This window comes from Carettochelys insculpta, chromosome 10, assembly GCF_033958435.1.
Source record: "Carettochelys insculpta isolate YL-2023 chromosome 10, ASM3395843v1, whole genome shotgun sequence".
Classification (NCBI taxonomy): domain Eukaryota; kingdom Metazoa; phylum Chordata; order Testudines; family Carettochelyidae; genus Carettochelys; species Carettochelys insculpta.
The window spans coordinates 48,985,289-49,002,332 of record NC_134146.1 but is presented as its reverse complement, the minus strand read 5'-3'; the positions used below and the strand labels follow the sequence as shown (position 1 = coordinate 49,002,332).

Genomic DNA, 17,044 nt, shown 5'->3' with positions numbered 1-17,044 from the left:
CCACCAGCGGGGGGAGGCCAGGCTGCCCCAGGGGGAAGCCAGCTGTATGGGAGTGCCGCCAGCTGCCCCTGCCCACAGATCGTGGCCAGTTTTCCTTGTAAGCTGAGCTCTTAGGTGAACACCCGGGTGAGATTCAGGTGCTGCCCACCTGATTGACAGAACACCCATAGCGTTAAGTGGTGCACATCCACGCGCCTTTGTGCGTGTAACACAATTTATTCTGCATAGAGATGGAAAATGTTACCTGGTTGTGATGGAGATGCCCAACCTCAGCAGGCAGCGTGTGGTCAGCACTGGTCCTCGCTACTGCTTTAGGGCCAGCCCCTGCACCAAACCCTCCCACCCCCTCCAAGCCTGGCCTCTCTCTGCTGGCAGCAGCATGGCTCCCCTGCGTCCTGCCCATCAGACAAGCTCAGCCCCAGCCTCCCGTCCTGCTAAGGACAAGGCAGGGAGCGTGGCTCAGCTGGGAGCACCATGCAAAAACTGCCTGCTTGCTACACAAATATTGACTCTGAGGAACTGGGATACCAGGCCAGGGGGGCAGATGCACCAGGCTCTGGCAGCGATTCAAAGGATCTGAGACTCTGGCTGCTGGCATGGAAGCAGCTGGGAGTTCCAGGCCCTTTTAAATCTCCGGCCCCCATAGCAGTTGCCCCCTCTGCCCTCTCCTCCCCCATCGGTGGCCCTGTCCAGGGGCTACATTGGGCCTCAGGAAGAGACATACTGTCTGCAGTTCCTAGCTCACCCTGCCATGCTGCCAGCTGTGGGAAAGGCCAGCTGACCCCCAGCTGCAGTGACTGACCCTCGCAGGCACACAAACACAAACGCACACCCCCATGAGCTGTGACTCTGTCTCTGATCCTTGTGGTGGTGGAGATGCAGCTCTGCATCTTATCCTGCAGCCCCTCCAGGCTCTTGTGTAGCTCCACTGCTGTGGCCGAGGAGCAGACTCCCATCTTGGCTTTTCTTCGTCACATGACTGTGTGACTCAGTTTCTCTGTCTGCAAAGGGAGGCCATAGGGCTCCAGGAATGCTTGTCCTGTGCTCCACATCCTCGTAGTTGCCCAATAATCTAGCCTGATTAACTCTGATCTGAGCAGTTCTCATAATGCCTGGTGAGCTGAGCCTTACCCAGGCACAGCATTGCAACAAACCCTGCAGCTTTCCTTTGACTAATCAGTTATCGTGTAAGCTCAGTCAAGGCCAAGAAAAGAGAGTGACAAAGGGGGAGTCTGGAGCAGGAGGGGATGGATGCTTTACTTCAAAGTAAATCAAATTCCTTTCCTGGGCCACTTGCCTGAGGGCTTTGAGATTTAAAAGGCAGTGGGGGGATTGGAATCAAACAGAGCCAGGCCCTGACCTCATGGCCACGGGGGTAGAACTTTGATCTTGAGATGAAGCCAGTGCTACACAGATCCTGCCCTAGAAATGCCCCCAGAGCGGCCAACTCAATTCGCCAGAAAACCACGCCGAGGGTACCTTAGGTTTCCGCTGTCGCAGCAGAGCTCAGCATTGTTACAATCTGTACTGCAGTTTGTGCTGGGAACTGTCCAAACACGTAGCAAGAACCAGGCCCTGTCTTGCAATGATTCAGTCTCAGACAAAAGAGAGGCACAATGCATTGATTATCCCCTTCCTTTTCCCTGAGAGGAAGTGGCATGCCAAGGTCACCCCATGAGTCAGTGGCAGAGAAGCCGCCACAACAGGACTTTTTTCCTTCTCTATTTGGGTTTGAAGAAAAAAAGAGTTTCCTAGAAAAGGAAATCAAGCCCTGAGCTGAAGTGGGTATGTTCCTCCAGCCTCCGTCCCAGGAACGGCACTGGGTGCGGTATGAATAGACCCGGGGCAGGGGCACAACAGAACCAGTCAGTGTTTCTTTGGCGCAGACAGGACCTTCCAAACAGGGAAAAGGGGCAGCACAACTAGCACTGGGTAACGCTCTTGTCACAACACACCCGGCCCAACCCCAACTCACCCTGCAGGCTAAAAGGAGGCACCTGGCCAAGAGCGAGTCTAGGGAGAAAGGGGACGCGACAGCCCCCTGGGCCCAAAGCCCCAGTGGTGTCCGAGCTGAAAGGGGACGTGGCGTCTGAGCAGAATGTTGACTGCCTGGTCTGCCTGGGGACCGGAGAAGCCTCTGTCCTGTTGACTGGAATGGGGCCTCTCAGACACAGCCCCCGATATTGTTCTGGGTGAGGGGCCTGGCTGGGCTCGGCTCCCAAAGCCATCCAGTCCCGGAGACTGGGAAACACTCAGAGGCAGAACCCAGCCTGGGACCTTTGGTGCTCAGTGTGAGCTAAACGCACTCAGCTAAGTCTGGAGAGTAGACGCATCCTTCTCCCGTATGTGGTCTAGGTGCCACTCCATGGGCAGGGGCCCACATGCAGGAGGTGTGGGGCTTACAGTGGGTCTAGCAGCTCACCTGCTGGTTCAGGGAGTGGGGCTTCCCTGGCCTTTCCCCCCAGTGGGAATGACCGCTCCAGCACAGATGGTGGGAGTGAGTGGTGTTTGGTCACCATCTGTGCTGGTGCAGCAGAAGAGGGACTGGAAGGTGAGCAAGGCTGAAATCAGCACCCGCTCCAAGCTCCTTTCTTCTTCTTCTTCCTCCCCTCCAGGGAGACCCCTAAGGTCAGAAGGGCCTCTGGCAGGTGGAGCCCACAGCAGAGTACTTAGGGTGTCATTTCATTTCTGTCTCACCCGCACATACATGAACAATGTGCACAGGTGTGAGGGGGGCATATTCGTTTGAGTCCGTGTGCATGGGCACAAGCAGTCAGGAGACATCAGTCCACACCCGCAAACACAGTGGTGAACACAAGGGACACAGCGGCTCGTCCCTAAAAAACCCTGAAAAGTCCCCACTGCCAACATGGGCCTGGACTCCAATCTTGATCACGGTGGAATAGCGGAAGTTGTTGGCACCAGTGACATTTCAGCAAGGTGACTTTGGTCTGTTATGTTTCGCTGGGTGAATATTTTCACATCTCAATAGCTAAGAAACAGCATAAACAAGCAGACATTGTGGGAAGTCCCTAGCCAGTTCATAGCCGCCAAAGGCCACTTTGGCTTGAAAGACAGAGCCACAAAAGAATTCAGCTTCGTTAGAATGCCCAGCTGTATCCAGTGGGTTTAGTACACAGCAAGCAAGATAATTAACTCAATCACAGCCACTTTCTCACAGCTAAGCGAGTCCCGCAGAAGTTTTCAAATGCCTTAGCTGGTGATTAGGGAAAATACAGATGAGCACTCTGCAACGGTGGCCCAGCTGAAAGCTTGGAAGCCTTTACACTAGGCCAGAGGTATGTTTGACTAAATACCCACTTGGGTATTCCAGGCTGGATTCTGTGCAAGGCTCAAGAAATAATTCCAAGGATTGACCTACCTATCTACCCCCATCCTTCTATCTGTTGTGACTGGTTCCCTGTCGGCCCCTTTGAGGTGCCTGTACTTCCTGGCAGTTTTCTGGTGTGCCCCAGAGACTCACAGTGGCCCCTTCGCTACCTGAGCCCTCTCAAAGGGAAGGGTCTCTGCTTACTGAGCCATTCTCATCCCAGGCAAGTCCTGAGTGGGAGTGAGGCAGACCCCACTTTACAGGTTTCAGGCTGCTCCTGTTGTCCCAGCAGGGTGGCCTTCCATGGGAAGGGCAGGGGGAGTCCAGACTCTGGCCCAGGGTCCCTGGGAGAGGGAGGCAGCTAGTGGGGAGGTTCTTGCCCCCGCCCCTCCGTAGCATCCTCTCCCTGGACCACTTTGCCCACCACTTCCCTCTGGTACCTTATTGTGCTGCAGCTGCTCTGCTTCCTCCAGCCTTCTTCTCCCGGGCACCTCCCAGCTCTCCTTCCCTGCTGCCTGGGGGGTGGGGAGCCTTTTATAGGAAGTCCAGAGGCCTTAGCTGGCTGCAGGTGCTTGATTAACCCCTTCACAGGCTGGCTCCTAACGAGGCCACAGCTGCCTGCCCTGACTGGGCTTAGTTAGGGAACCAGAAGGCATTAACCCCACTCCCAACAGATCTGCCTTCTTTCAGGACTTTGCAGCCCCTGGCCCTGCGTGCCTCCCAATCACCTCCCCCTCTTCACCCGAGCCAGCTGCGCACCTTGCAGCCGGTCCCCTTCCGAGCCGCACCACAGCGTCCCCTGTACGCACTCATGCTACACACGCTCCACTTCCCCACCCTCGTATCCTGCCCACACCCCCAGTGGGGGAGATTTTACCACCAGTGGAGGGCAGAGAGCCCCAGTGGGCCCGATGGTACTCGACCTCGGTCCCACAGCCCGCCAGCAACATCAGCTGGAGGATTCTCCACGGGGCGGTGAGCACGGGCGTGTTCTTGGTGCAGTTGCCCCCAACACCTGTTCTTTCTGTGGCACCAAGGAGACCCTGACCCACATCTACCCTGAGTGCACCAGGCCATAGCCCCTCTTCCAGCTCCTCCAGAACCTTCTGCTGAGGTTTTGCAGCACTTCTCCTCATGCCTCCTGACCCTCCCACACCCCATCTGCGGCCCCACAAAGTCACAGGGCCTCCCGTCAGCTTCCTCCTGGCTACGGCCCAGGTGGCCATTTTCAAAACCAGCGAGGGGAGGGGGGCTGCAGGGGGGGGCCTGTGGCTGTGGGGCCGACTTTCATCCCTCGCTCCAGTCACACATCCAGGCGGAGTTCCGCTGGGCAGTGTCCACGGGCTCCCTCAACCCCTTCCGGGAGCAGTGGGCACTCTCTGGGGCTGTCTGCTCGGGTCCCCCTGCAGCTCCCTCATTTCAGCCCTATGATGTCCACACCCATCCCTGTTTTCCTTGTAGCTGCCCCCGGAATTTATTTGGGGGCCATGTTTTAGTGGGTGCCCCCTTGCAAGGGGGATCTTGTAGCTCTAGTTCTCGGGCCTCGACAGGATCAGAACTTTGCAGCCTGCAGGCTGTGGTCTGCCACACTATCTACCTATCTATCCTCATTCACACCATCTATCTATCCCCATCCATACTATCTACCTATCTATCCCCATTCACACTATCTATCTATCCCCATCCACACTATCTACCTATCTATCCCCATTCACACCATCTATCTACCTATCTATCCCTATCCACACCATCTATCTACCTACCTGTCTATCCCCATCCACACTATCTACCTGTCTATCCCCATTCACACCATCTATCTATCCCCATCCACACTATCTACCTATCCCCATCCACACTATCTATCCCCATCCACGCCATCTATCTATCTACCTATCCCCATTCACACCATCTATCTATCCCCATCCACACTATCTATCTCCATTCACACCATCTATCTACCTATCTATCCCCATCCACACCATCTATCTACCTACCTACCTGTCTATCCCCATCCACACCATCTATCTATCTATCTCCATTCACACCATCTATCTACCTATCTATCCCTATCCACACCATCTACCTACCTGTCTATCCCCATCCACACTATCTACCTATCGATCTCCATTCACACCATCTATCTATCCCCATCCACACTATCTACCTATCGATCTCCATTCACACCATCTATCTACCTATCTATCCCCATCCACACTATCTACCTATCTATCCCCATTCACACCATCTATCTATCCCCATCCACACTATCTACCTATCCCCATCCACACTATCTATCCCCATCCACGCCATCTATCTATCTGCCTATCCCCATTCACACCATCTATCTATCCCCATCCACACTATCTACCTATCTATCCCCATCCACACCATCTATCTACCTACCTACCTGTCTATCCCCATCCACACCATCTATCTATCCCCATCCACACCATCTATCTATCTATTTCCATTCACACCATCTATTTACCTATCTATCCCCATCCACACTATCTACCTATCCCCATCCACACCATCTATCTACCTACCTGTCTATCCCCATCCACACCATCTACCTATCCCCATCCACACCATCTATCCCCATCCACACCATCTATCTATTTATCAAAACAAAAAAGCAGTCAAGTAGCACTTTAAAGACTAACAAAATAATTTATTAGGTGAGCTTTCGTGGGACAGACCCACTTCTTCAGACCATAGCCAGACCAGAACAGACTCAATATCTGAGGCACAGAGAACCAAAAACAGTAATCAAAGTTGACAAATCAGAAAAAAATTATCAAGGTCAGCAATTCAGAGAGCAGAGGGACAGTGGGGGTGGGGGGTGGCGGGAAGTCAAGGTTATATTAAGCCAAGTATGCCAAAGAGCCCCTATCATGTCCCAGAAAATTTGCATCCCAGTTCAAACCACGTGTTAATGTGTCGAATTTGAATATGAAAGAGAGTTCAGCAGTTTCTCTTTCCAAAGCAGACTGAAAATTCTTCTTAAAGAAGACGCAAACTCTTAAGTCATTAACAGAATGGCCCACTCCATTAAAATGTAGACTAACTGGTTTTTGGACCAGGAATGTTTTGATGTCTGTTTTGTGCCCATTAACTCTTTGTCTAAGAGAGTTTGAAGTCTGTCCAATATACAAAACATCTGGGCATTGTTGGCACATGATGGCATATATGATGTTAGTTGAGGAGCATGAGAATGTGCCCGTGATTCTGTGAAAAACCTGGTTAGGTCCAGTGATGGTATCACCAGAATAGATATGTGGGCAAAGCTGGCAGCAGGCTTTGTTGCAAGGAGAAGTCCCAGGACTGGTGCTCCTGTGGTATAGACTGTGGCTATTGGTTAGAATCCTTATAAGGTTGGGAGGTTGTCTGTAGGAGAGAACAGGCCTGTCCCCTAGGGCCTTCTGGAGTGTGGCATCCTGATTAAGGATCAGTTGTAGGTCTTTAATAATTCGTTGCAGTGGTTTGAGTTGGGGGCTGTAGGCAATGACCAGTGGTGTTCTGTTCTTGGCTTTTTTGGGCCTATCTTGGAGCAGCTGGTCTCTGGGTATTCGTCTGGCCCTGTTGATTTGTTTTTTTACTTCTCCTGGTGGGTAATTCAAGTTTATGAATATTTGGTAGAGATCTTGTAGTTTTTGGTCTCTGTCAGTTGGATCAGACCAAATGCGATTGTACCTAAGGGCTTTGACTGTAAACAATGGATCTAGTTATGTGTGCAGGATGGAAGCTTCTATCTATATATCTATCTATCTGTCCCCATCCCTACCGTCTATCTATCTATCTAGCGTAGCATCTGGTTGCTTACCAAGTACAAACAATTCCAACAGCAAAATCCATAGAGGACTACATGGTATTTCTCCCTGTTTGAGGGAAATCATGGCTTGGGGTAGGGTTACATGGTTTAGATTTTTTTAATTTCCTTTCGGCTTTGGCCGATAGGGGTTGATTAGATAAAGGGGCAAAACTGAGACAATAGAAGGAACATTCCTTGTCTTCTACTTCAAGAGCAGAGGCCCCTGAGGGACGTTTAAGTAAACCAAGTTTTTACAGTAACAGAGCGGTCACTGGGTTAGTCTGTGTTGTAACCAAACAAACCAGCAGCTGTGTAGCCCTTGGAAGATGAACAGATGATTTATTCGGTGATGAGCTTTCTTGGGGAAGACCCACTTCTTCAGATCTATCGTCTTGTGTCAGTCTTTAAAGTGCTGCATGACTGCTAGTTTGTTTGGTCAGGTTTTTACGGGTTAAATCCATCCCTGAGTCAACCATTGCACCCAAAAGACAATGCTGTAGGTGCTTTAAAATCTCAGGCTAAGGGTGCACCGCTCCATCTGGAGGCACAGGCTCTATGCTGCACTTTGGTTGATGCCTCTAGGTCCGGACAGAGATTTCCCGTCATACCCAGCCTCGTGGGGGCTGGGCAGGTGGAAGTGGGGGCCTGCTAGGGGCTGCAGGAAACTCACCACAAGAGGATGTTGTGGGAGCGCCACACAGCTGCACTAAGTGAGGTGATGTAGCTTCATCTCTGACAGCCTGTGGCAGGGAGTGGTTACAGGGGAGGCTTGTCTGTGCCCATCAAACACCTCCTTGAGAGAAGTCGGCACTCCCCTTCCCATGACAAGAGAAAGGGGCAGCGTGGGAGCTTCACAACATTACAATTCCAACACCCTGAACTCAAGAAATGCCAGGGCTGAGGTTGCCTGGGCCGTTGCAATTCAGTATCCTGTGCCTCTAAGTTACAGAGTAGTGAGTCCAGTGCTGGGCACCACATTTCAATAAAGATGGGGCTAAAGTCCAGAGAAGAGCCACAAGAATGATTAAAGCTCTAGAGAGCATGAGCTACGACGGCAGACACAAAAAACGGGTTTGTATAGGTTGGAAAAAAAGAAGACCGAGGGGTGACTTGATAGAAGCTTTCAGGTACCTAAAAGAGGGTTACAAGGAGGAGGAGGGAAAAAAATTATTCTCCTTAACCTCTCAGGATAGGACAAGAAGCAACGGGCTTAAATTACAGCAAAGGAGGCTTACGTTGGACATCAAGAAAAATGTCCGAACTATCAGAGTGGTTAAACACTGGAATCAATTTCCTAGTGAGGTTGTGGAGTCTCCATCTCTGGAGATACTTAAGAGCAGGTCAGACAGACATCTGTCAGGCATGGTCTAGACGGTGCTCGGTCCTGTCCGGCGGCCAGGGGACTGGACTTGATGATCTCTCGAGGTCCCTTCCAGCTCTAGTGTTCCATGGTGTCACCTGCAGGACCCTCCAAGACCTTTGCTTCCTTCAGCGCACATCCTGGCAGGTGCTCTGGGGATGAAGCAGGGCTGGGACGTGAATGAGGCTAGCCAGCCCCTTGATCACTTGGTGCAGAAGCTGGTGCTGTGGCGTGGGACCCTACGCCTGGCCTCTCTGCCGAGAGAGAGGAACCACCGAACTGAAGGTACGAAAGAACCCTTGGAACTTCCAGTGGACTGTAGAGTCAGTTCCTTGACCATTCTGTGGTTCGTTACGAAATATACTCAAGAGACTCAATAGCCGACGTCACTCAGGTTTGTTAACATGATCTGGGGGAAATGTTCTCTATATCAGTCCCCAAAGACCAGTCCCACGCTGCTCCCCAAATTCACACCCCTCCAGCTATTTTATACCCTAAAAATAATGAGAAGTCCTGTGGCACTTTATGGACTAACAGATTTTTGGAGCGTAAGCTTTCGGGGGCAAAGACCTGCTTCATCGGAAGCATGATGAAAAATGTGCTCCAGAAATAGTCCATAAGGTGTCACAGGACTTCTCTTTGTTTTTGCAGGTACAGACTAACACGGCTACCCCTCTGGTATTTTATACCCTATTTATTTACCTGCAAAATCTTTATTTCTCCTTAACAGGGCTTCATTCATGAGCTTGTCACCTTGTTTGTTCCTGGTACCATTATGTAACCCTCTATCTTTTGTTCTTCTGACCCCATGCATTCCAGCCACTAAGGAGCGTGAAGACATCCTCTAGGCCAATCTCAGTATAAACAGGCTTGCCTGGGTAACTCCCTCTCTGTCAAGAGGAGGAAAAGATCCTGTATGCTGCTAAAGAGCATTTTCTCATCTACTCAGGCCAAAGATAATTTCAGCTAATGCGTCGTGGGACAGTTGGCATAAGTAAAAAGCATCATAAGAAAGTCATAGACCAGCCTGGACTATACAACTGCTGTCTTAATGCTTCACATGTGTATTCTTCAAGGCTTGGAATATAGGCTGCGGGTGGTATTATCAGCATACAATAGAAGAATGCAAGTCAGCCTGCATTAGTCAACAGGAACAACCAGTTTCAAGGGCAGCCCAAAGAATTGCTTCACTGTTAACCACAACATTACAACTGTGGCTTGGTAACTACCCAGCCTGCTTCACGGCCTTTAAAGAGACAGCAATGAACTGTCCCATAACTGTGGCTCTTCCAGTTACTTTTTTTTTTAAGAGACACAAAATTACTGACAGAACGATTCATTTCTTGCACAAGGAAAACATAAGGAACACACCCAAAGGGTCATTGTATACATGGCAGTGAAGGCACACACGTTTCCAGGCCTGCCGACAGGCGAAGGGGGCAGTGCCTGGTAATTCAGAAGGGCCCAGGGCTCCAGGTCCCGCTCTTGTCCTTTAAATGGCTTCTGGCACACAGCACCATGCACTCTGGGTGGCTGAGGGCTGCCTGGTGGCAGAGGGGCCACAGGAGGCCTGGCATGCTCTAAGCGGGGCTGAGGCCTGGATGCCCCAGGCCCGCCCCTTCCGCCTGAGGCCACACCCCTTCCAGAAGCGCAGAGCCAGGCTCCCCCTATTTTACCCGGGGGTCTGGCGACTCCCCCGGATCAATTTTGCCTATGTTACAGCCACAGATTTGGGCATGTTTAGTCCAGAGAAGAGAAGGCTGATGGAGGATGTGATAACACCTTTCAACCATGTCAAAGGCAAGACGAAGGTGATCCATTGTTCTCCAGGACAACACGTAATGGGCTGAGTTTGCAACAGCTGCAATGCCCACCAGATATTAGGAAAAGCTCTAGGGACAGCAAGGCACTGGGCCAGGTTACCAAGTGAGGCTGTGGAAACCATCACTGAAGGTTTTTAAGAGCAGGTTAGACAAACATCCTTCCAGTTGTGGGTAGATTTACTTTATCCTGCCTGAGCACAGAGGGATAGACTAGATGACCTCTTGTGTTCCTCTCTAATCTGATTTTCTTCTGAATTAACTCAGCTCCTTTGGCCCATCTTCCCTCGAATAGTTCAGTTGCTAAATCTAGTCATGCTCACTATAAGAGGCCTTAATAAACCTGAAGGCAATAGCCAGCTGAATGAGTTGTAACAAATAATGTTCATCATTCATGTAGTGCCTTTCTGGGTTCATAGAGCCAACCTGTTTGTTATCTGGATTGGCCAAACAATCCAGAAAAATAATTTCAGCCCTGCGGGCTGTTCACAAAGTGTTTGCTCTTGCCATTTGTTCCTTATGATGTGTGGTTGGTCACCTAGGTCACATGGTGTGGTTTCTGCTCCTTTGATTGGCCACCTGGAACTTTTCAAAGAGAAGAACGATAACTAGAGAGAAGCCAGGGAGGAATGGTATGGTATCATTCTGGGTTGGAATTTCAGAGGCAGAATTGTTCCTACCAGAATTCAGGACATTTAGGGAATTTCAAAAATGATCCTGAATCTCCAGCAATTAGCTAGATCATCAGGTGAAATAAGAAATATAAACTCACCAATTAGAGAAAAGCAAACTTGGTGACTGTATTTGAAATTATTTATGAATGGGGGGGTTTGTATCCCCCTTATTTGCCCTGCCTTACTGCATAAATCAAAATCAAAATCAAAATGAGAATAGCACAGAAACCACAGCAAAGCATTAAGCAACAGAAAGGGGGACCCTGGGGTAAATTGTTGGCTGATGGCTGAACGAGTGGCATTGTGTCCATGGTTGCCTCATAATGCACTGTGTCTTTGGGTCTTCCATAATGCAGCGTGTATTTGGGCCGCTGATGTATTCCCAACTGACAAGCCTCACAATGGTCACGCCTGTGTGGGCCAGAGTGCCATCCTCCCACGATCGCCTCAGATAACTGGGTGTGGTCCATGTATTCGCCATAGCATTTCTCCCTAATGCTGTTGACCAAGTTCTCCAATATCCTGTGGACACTTTCCTCCTTGAAAAAGTGGATCTTCTAATCTGCCCTCAGAACACTGGTAACATTCTTGTCTAAAGACTCTCATCTTCACCCGACCTCTCCTCCCGTGCGGGTCCAGGTTCATGTGGAACAGAATAACCACTTGAGCCGATGACCAGGAATGCTGGCACCATGAGCACTGGAAGCTAAAAGGAGGAAGGAGATACCATATGCACAAGGAGACCAGAGAAGGAGACTAGACAAGATATTATCAGGACAGTTCCAATATTAGACCCTGCTCCTTCGACCTGTTTAGCCAAGCAGGGCTTGAATCCATGTCCCGCCGCCTTATGACAGTGCCAAAACCAGGACCATCATAAGGAGCACACCTCCTCCAGGGTACAGTGCTTACATTGCACTGGGGCTTGCTGGCATCCCTGGCACCTCTGCATTTGATAATTCATACCCCTAACGCTGTGAGGCTCCCTGCCAGCAGCCGCTGCTCTCCAGCTGCCCAGCTCTAAAGGCAGCACCATCCCCTGTAGCAGCGCACAAATTAGGGTGACAACACACCGTATCAGGCCAACCTTGTTTCTGTGCTGCTGCTGGCCTGATGCCAGCAGCCACTGCTTCACAACTCATCCAGCCAGAGCTCACTTTGCACTGCGGCTTGTTTAGCTGAGCCCCAACACCCCATCCATTACAAAGGACATACTGGCTGGGGTTGCCATCCTGGTGCTACATCAATGTACAACAGCTGTCAGTTAGCATATGAGAGAGACAATAGAACCCAAACAAGAAATGAAACTGCTAAAACAACTGAAGTGTGGGCAGAAATGGGGGGAGGAAGGGAGATGCAGTAGCTGAAACAGAAAATGCCTCTTAAAAGAAGAAGCGATTTTGAAAGAAGGGGATGCATTTAAGGGCATCATTCATTCCAAGATATAATTAAAGCAATTGCATGACTGCTGCTACACCCCCCTGCCCCCCAGGCACAGACAAGCTCCATGTGTTGTTGAAAATAGATCATTTGGTAATGACTAAGGAGGTGGTGGGATTCGTGAAGCACCCAGAGGCACCCCCAGCTTCCTTATCAACTGCTGCTCCTCACCTGCCAAACGCATGCTCTTGCACTGACTGTTTCCAACCAGGTCTCAAGTCATTGTAATCAAGGTCCTGGTGCATCTTGAGGTCCCATTCATTTTGTGGCTTCACCTGGTCTACCTTCTCATAGAACATTTCTCTCCAGGAGTCCATGGTCAGCCTTTTCCTCTCACCCATGGCTGTGAGCACAGTCTGGAGAGGGCCAACCTGCAAATGGAGTTTCTGATTGCTGACTTCCCACTTCCAGGTCTTCACCTACTGAGCCGCAGGGTGGAGATGTGAGTTCCTTTGTCTTGCTACTCGCATTCGCTGGTCGAGAGACCAGATAAGCAGACAACTTCTCTATGTGTGAAAAACAAAACTGAAAGGAGTTTTATTTCCAAAGCTGATCCAGTTCTTGGGCTTCTAGATGTCATTGGGAACATTTCTACGTTTCTGTTATTCTATGATTAGGGCTCTACCAAATTCACAGCCATAAAAAACATGTCATGGACCATGAAAGCTGGTCTTTTGTGTGCTTTTGCCCTATACCATACCAGATTTCAATGGGGAAGGGCACAAGCATTTCTCAAATTCGGGTGTTGACCTAACAGGGAGTGGCAGAGGGGAGGGGGTTGCAAGGTTATTTTAAGGGCATTACCATATTGCCACTCTTACTTTTGCACTGCCTTCTGAGCTGGGTGGCTTGAAAGTGGCAGCTGTTGTCTGAGTGCCCAGCTTCAAAGGCAGCGCCCCGCCAGCAGCTGCACAGAACGAAAGGTGCAATACACGACTATACCACCCTTGCTTCTGCACATCTGCTAGCGGAGGCTTCGAGCTGGGCTCCCAGACAGCAGCTGCTGCTCTTCATGTGCCCAGCTCTGCAGGCTGCACCACTGCCAGCAGCAGCACAGAAGGAAGGGTAGCAGTACCACAATACACCCTCAACCCTCACCACCCCCCCCACACACACACACTATAACCTTGCAACCTCTCAACTCCTTTTTGGGTCAGGAAACTTACAGTTACAACACCCTCCTCGATGGAGCTGTCTCCATTTACATCAGCTCTGCATCTGAACCACCATGTTTTGCATAGACCACAGAGTGCAAACAGGGCCGGTACTCTGACTTCATCAAACCAGGACACTCACAGATAAAACCAGATCTCACCAACCATTGTCTTGGTAGCTGTTTCAAGGACTTACTGCTGGGTCAAATTTAATGAGGCAGTTAAAGCATTGAGAATACAGCGGGCAGGTGTATTCACAATGACATTCTTGTCTGCTGGTAGGGCATGATGGGACAGATATGTGCTGCACACAGCGTGGCCCATCATATGTTCTCCAGTGGGTAGCCTGCGAACTAAGAGACCACAAGATGCTGTTAGGCCAATAGCTTTCATTCCAGACCCTACCCTTATGGTGTAGATATGACACACAGCTGTGGAGTCCCCACACACCAGATCTGCAGCAGCACTGTGAAGGCCAACCCCGCTATCGGAACCGTGACTAGCTAAAGGATGGGCAAACACACTCCAGCCTTGAGGTGCCACCTCTCCTCTGCTTGGAAGTGGGGCGTGACAGCGACCTGACACAGTGAGTTTGCCATTCCAGGAGGGACAGCTCAGCCTGCAGGAGATGCACAGGCCAGCTGGACAAAGCCAGCCTGCAGAACTGCCTTCAGAGCTGCATGAGCTCTGCCAGGCCTGAGCACATAGCTCCTGCTCACCTTGCACTGCACCTAAGAACCAGCTGCTGCCCAAAGAGAAGGAGATGCCCCAACCTGGACCAAGGAACCGAGGCTGGAGGGCTGGTGGAGGCTGTGGGTGTTGGACCAATATAGAGCTTCCTCTTGGACATCTGGGATATCTGTTACACTCTGCCCCCTCGTCCCCGCTGAGGGGCTACTGTTTGCAGTGACCCTGGGGTGCTGGCCATGCTAATAAAGGCGCGAGGATAGATCTGTGCACTACAATGGCCACTGGGGGATTCCTGCCTCCCCAAAGTCTGTAGGGACTCTCAGCACCCCATCAGAGGGGGAAACACTCCTCCTGCCCCTTCAGTGTCAGTTTAAATGCGATGCTTTATTGAGCAGATGCACTCAGGACAAAATATCAAAGCCAAGGTTTGGTCTATCTGCATGTATTTTGCAGGGCAAGGAACTGCTCTATCCAGGACAGGCGCTAACATCCAGCAGGGGCTGGTTTTCAACAGGGACCCAGGTGGAATTGCCTTTTCCCTGTTCTGTATAAACCAAGCCAAGAACCCCCTTCACCTTCAGGCTGTGGAGTCGCTGGTGGGACAGACAGCAGCTGCAAGGAAGGCTGGGACCGAGGATTGCCAGGTAAACCCTTGTTTCCTGCCAAGCAAATGCCCAAGTTGATAATGCCCAAGAGGGCCATACTTAAGGATCTGAACTTGCTGTTCTCTGAACATCCTGCTAATGCATCTGGAGCCACAAGGCCAGCTTCTCCCTGACAGTTCTGCTCCAAATCAGGCTTACCTCAGCCCCTCTCCCAGGGCCTAGACAAACACCAGGGACCAGATCCTTGGCTGGTGAAATTGACACAGCTTCCTCGTGGCCCAGAGAGCAACAGGACACAGGCCCTGGTGTTTCCCTCCCACCAATGCAGAAGGAGATGGGCGTGGCCCTTCAGCTGCACCCATAAGACAGGATGCATCTTGCACCCCAGGGGAGCCATGCTTGGGTCCATCCCCCTCCCAGGAAGCAAAGTCCCCCTGGGGTTCCACCCTCCCCTCTCCGGGCAAGGCCATCCCTACCCATCACAGAGTACCCAATCGCTTCGGGCACCCTGCAGGGCGCATTAAACTGCCCCAAATTCTGCAAAAACAACGCAGAGTCCTGTGGCACCGTTACTTGGGCAGCAATAACCCACCTGTGGGGGTTCCCACTCCATGCAGCTGAACAAGTGAGATTTGTCCCCCAACTCTTCACCCCAGATGAATCCATGAGGCTCTAGGGTGCTACAGGAACCCTGGTTGGCTTTGCAGATTCAGACTGACATGGCTTCTCCTCTCATGCTCATTACAAACCCCTGGTGCCTTAGGCAGATGGGTGCTGCGTCTGAGGTGGCACCACCTCCAGTGGACAGACCTGTCCCCTGCCCGCCCCCACTCGTGGGCTGTGCCCATCGCTGCTGTCCCTGGTCAGGGGGCAGGAAACCTCTCCCCTGCTCTGCCTCCATCAGGCCCCCTACCACCCCCACCTCCTCCCCCTGAGCAATGCAGCCCCAAGGGTTGTGGGCGCTGACACTGGCAGTAGGGGGTCCCCCTGCCCAGCAGCAACCCAGGCCTGGCTCACTCCACCCTGCCAGCTCCCAGCTGCATCACTCCCCTTTCCAACAGCAGTCTGTGCAGGGGGGCAGTCCCCCCAGCCTCAAATCCCCTCCTGCCCCATGGGCTTGGGTGCAGCCACTGGAATTGCTAGGGGCAGCCTCAGCTCAGAGAGATGGAGCAGGAAGGGGATGTGGCAAAGAGCCCAACCCAACGCCCTCTGGAGTCAGTGGGAGGCTTTCCACTGAGTCCTCAGGGCTGGGCCTCTGCAGTGGATGGGAGGGGCTCTGACCCCTTTTCTAGACACCCAGTAGTCAGTTAACTAAATTGCCTGTGTAACTCCAACAGATGCAGGTTGCCAGCCCCAGGGATTGAACCTGTGAGCATAGGGTCTAAAGCCCTGCGCTCTACCACATGAGCTAAAGGCCAGCAGGCTCTCTGCTGAGATTGTAGAGCAGGGACTTCACTCACCCTACTACGAGGTCTCAGTGCCTCTGGGTACTACACCTGTAAAGGGTTAAACCTGGAGAGAGGGGGTTCTCTGTTAGCAGGCAGCCAGGTGAGCCAATGGGAAGGTTGGGGGGGATTTTTGAATGGAAGCAGTTACCTGCTGGGTGAGTCTTTTAGGTGGCCAGAGGCGAGCTACAGAGATGGAGTAAGCCTAGAACCGGGCGTGGAAGATGTCCGTAATATCCAGGCCTCGAGAGGAATCTTGTAATAACAGCTACGTGAGTAGAAAAAAGAAACGTTTAGTCAGACACAATCAGGTTTTGTTTTTTATTTGGGGGTGGGGGGTTGGTGAGGAACTTCTCAGCCTTCCTGGCGCACCCCACTGCACACGATCACTGTCACACCAAATCCCAGGGAAGAGAGTCTCCGGGTTTTAATCGACCTTTCTTTAGCTGCTCTGTAACACCTAGCGACCAACTATACTCGCCAAGTGTCTCTACTTTGTTTTGCTAATAAAATCGCCTTTTTAAAGACTCCGATTCCTGTGTGCTAGGGGAGGGTCTGTGTGTGTGCCGGCCTAAGGCTGAAAGCTCAGCTACTGCAGCTTGTTTTCTCTTTGTTTCCAAGGTCTTTCCCTAGGGAGGGTTAGAGCTCGGGATTACCCCACAGGGAGACATCCCAAGTGCATCTGCCTGGGTTCTAAAGAGGGGAGTTTTTCAT

General features: G+C 51.4%; 1 protein-coding gene across 1 annotated transcript; it reads right to left on the bottom strand.

Annotated features, from left to right (window-relative positions):
- Positions 1-10,865: 10,865 nt before the first annotated feature.
- LOC142018669 (receptor-transporting protein 2-like) lies at positions 10,866-12,777 on the bottom strand. The gene is given in 4 exon segments (XM_075004624.1): positions 10,866-10,930; positions 11,259-11,535; positions 11,537-11,702; positions 12,608-12,777. Coding segments are annotated over 4 exon segments (678 nt in total).
- Positions 12,778-17,044: the final 4,267 nt, after the last annotated feature.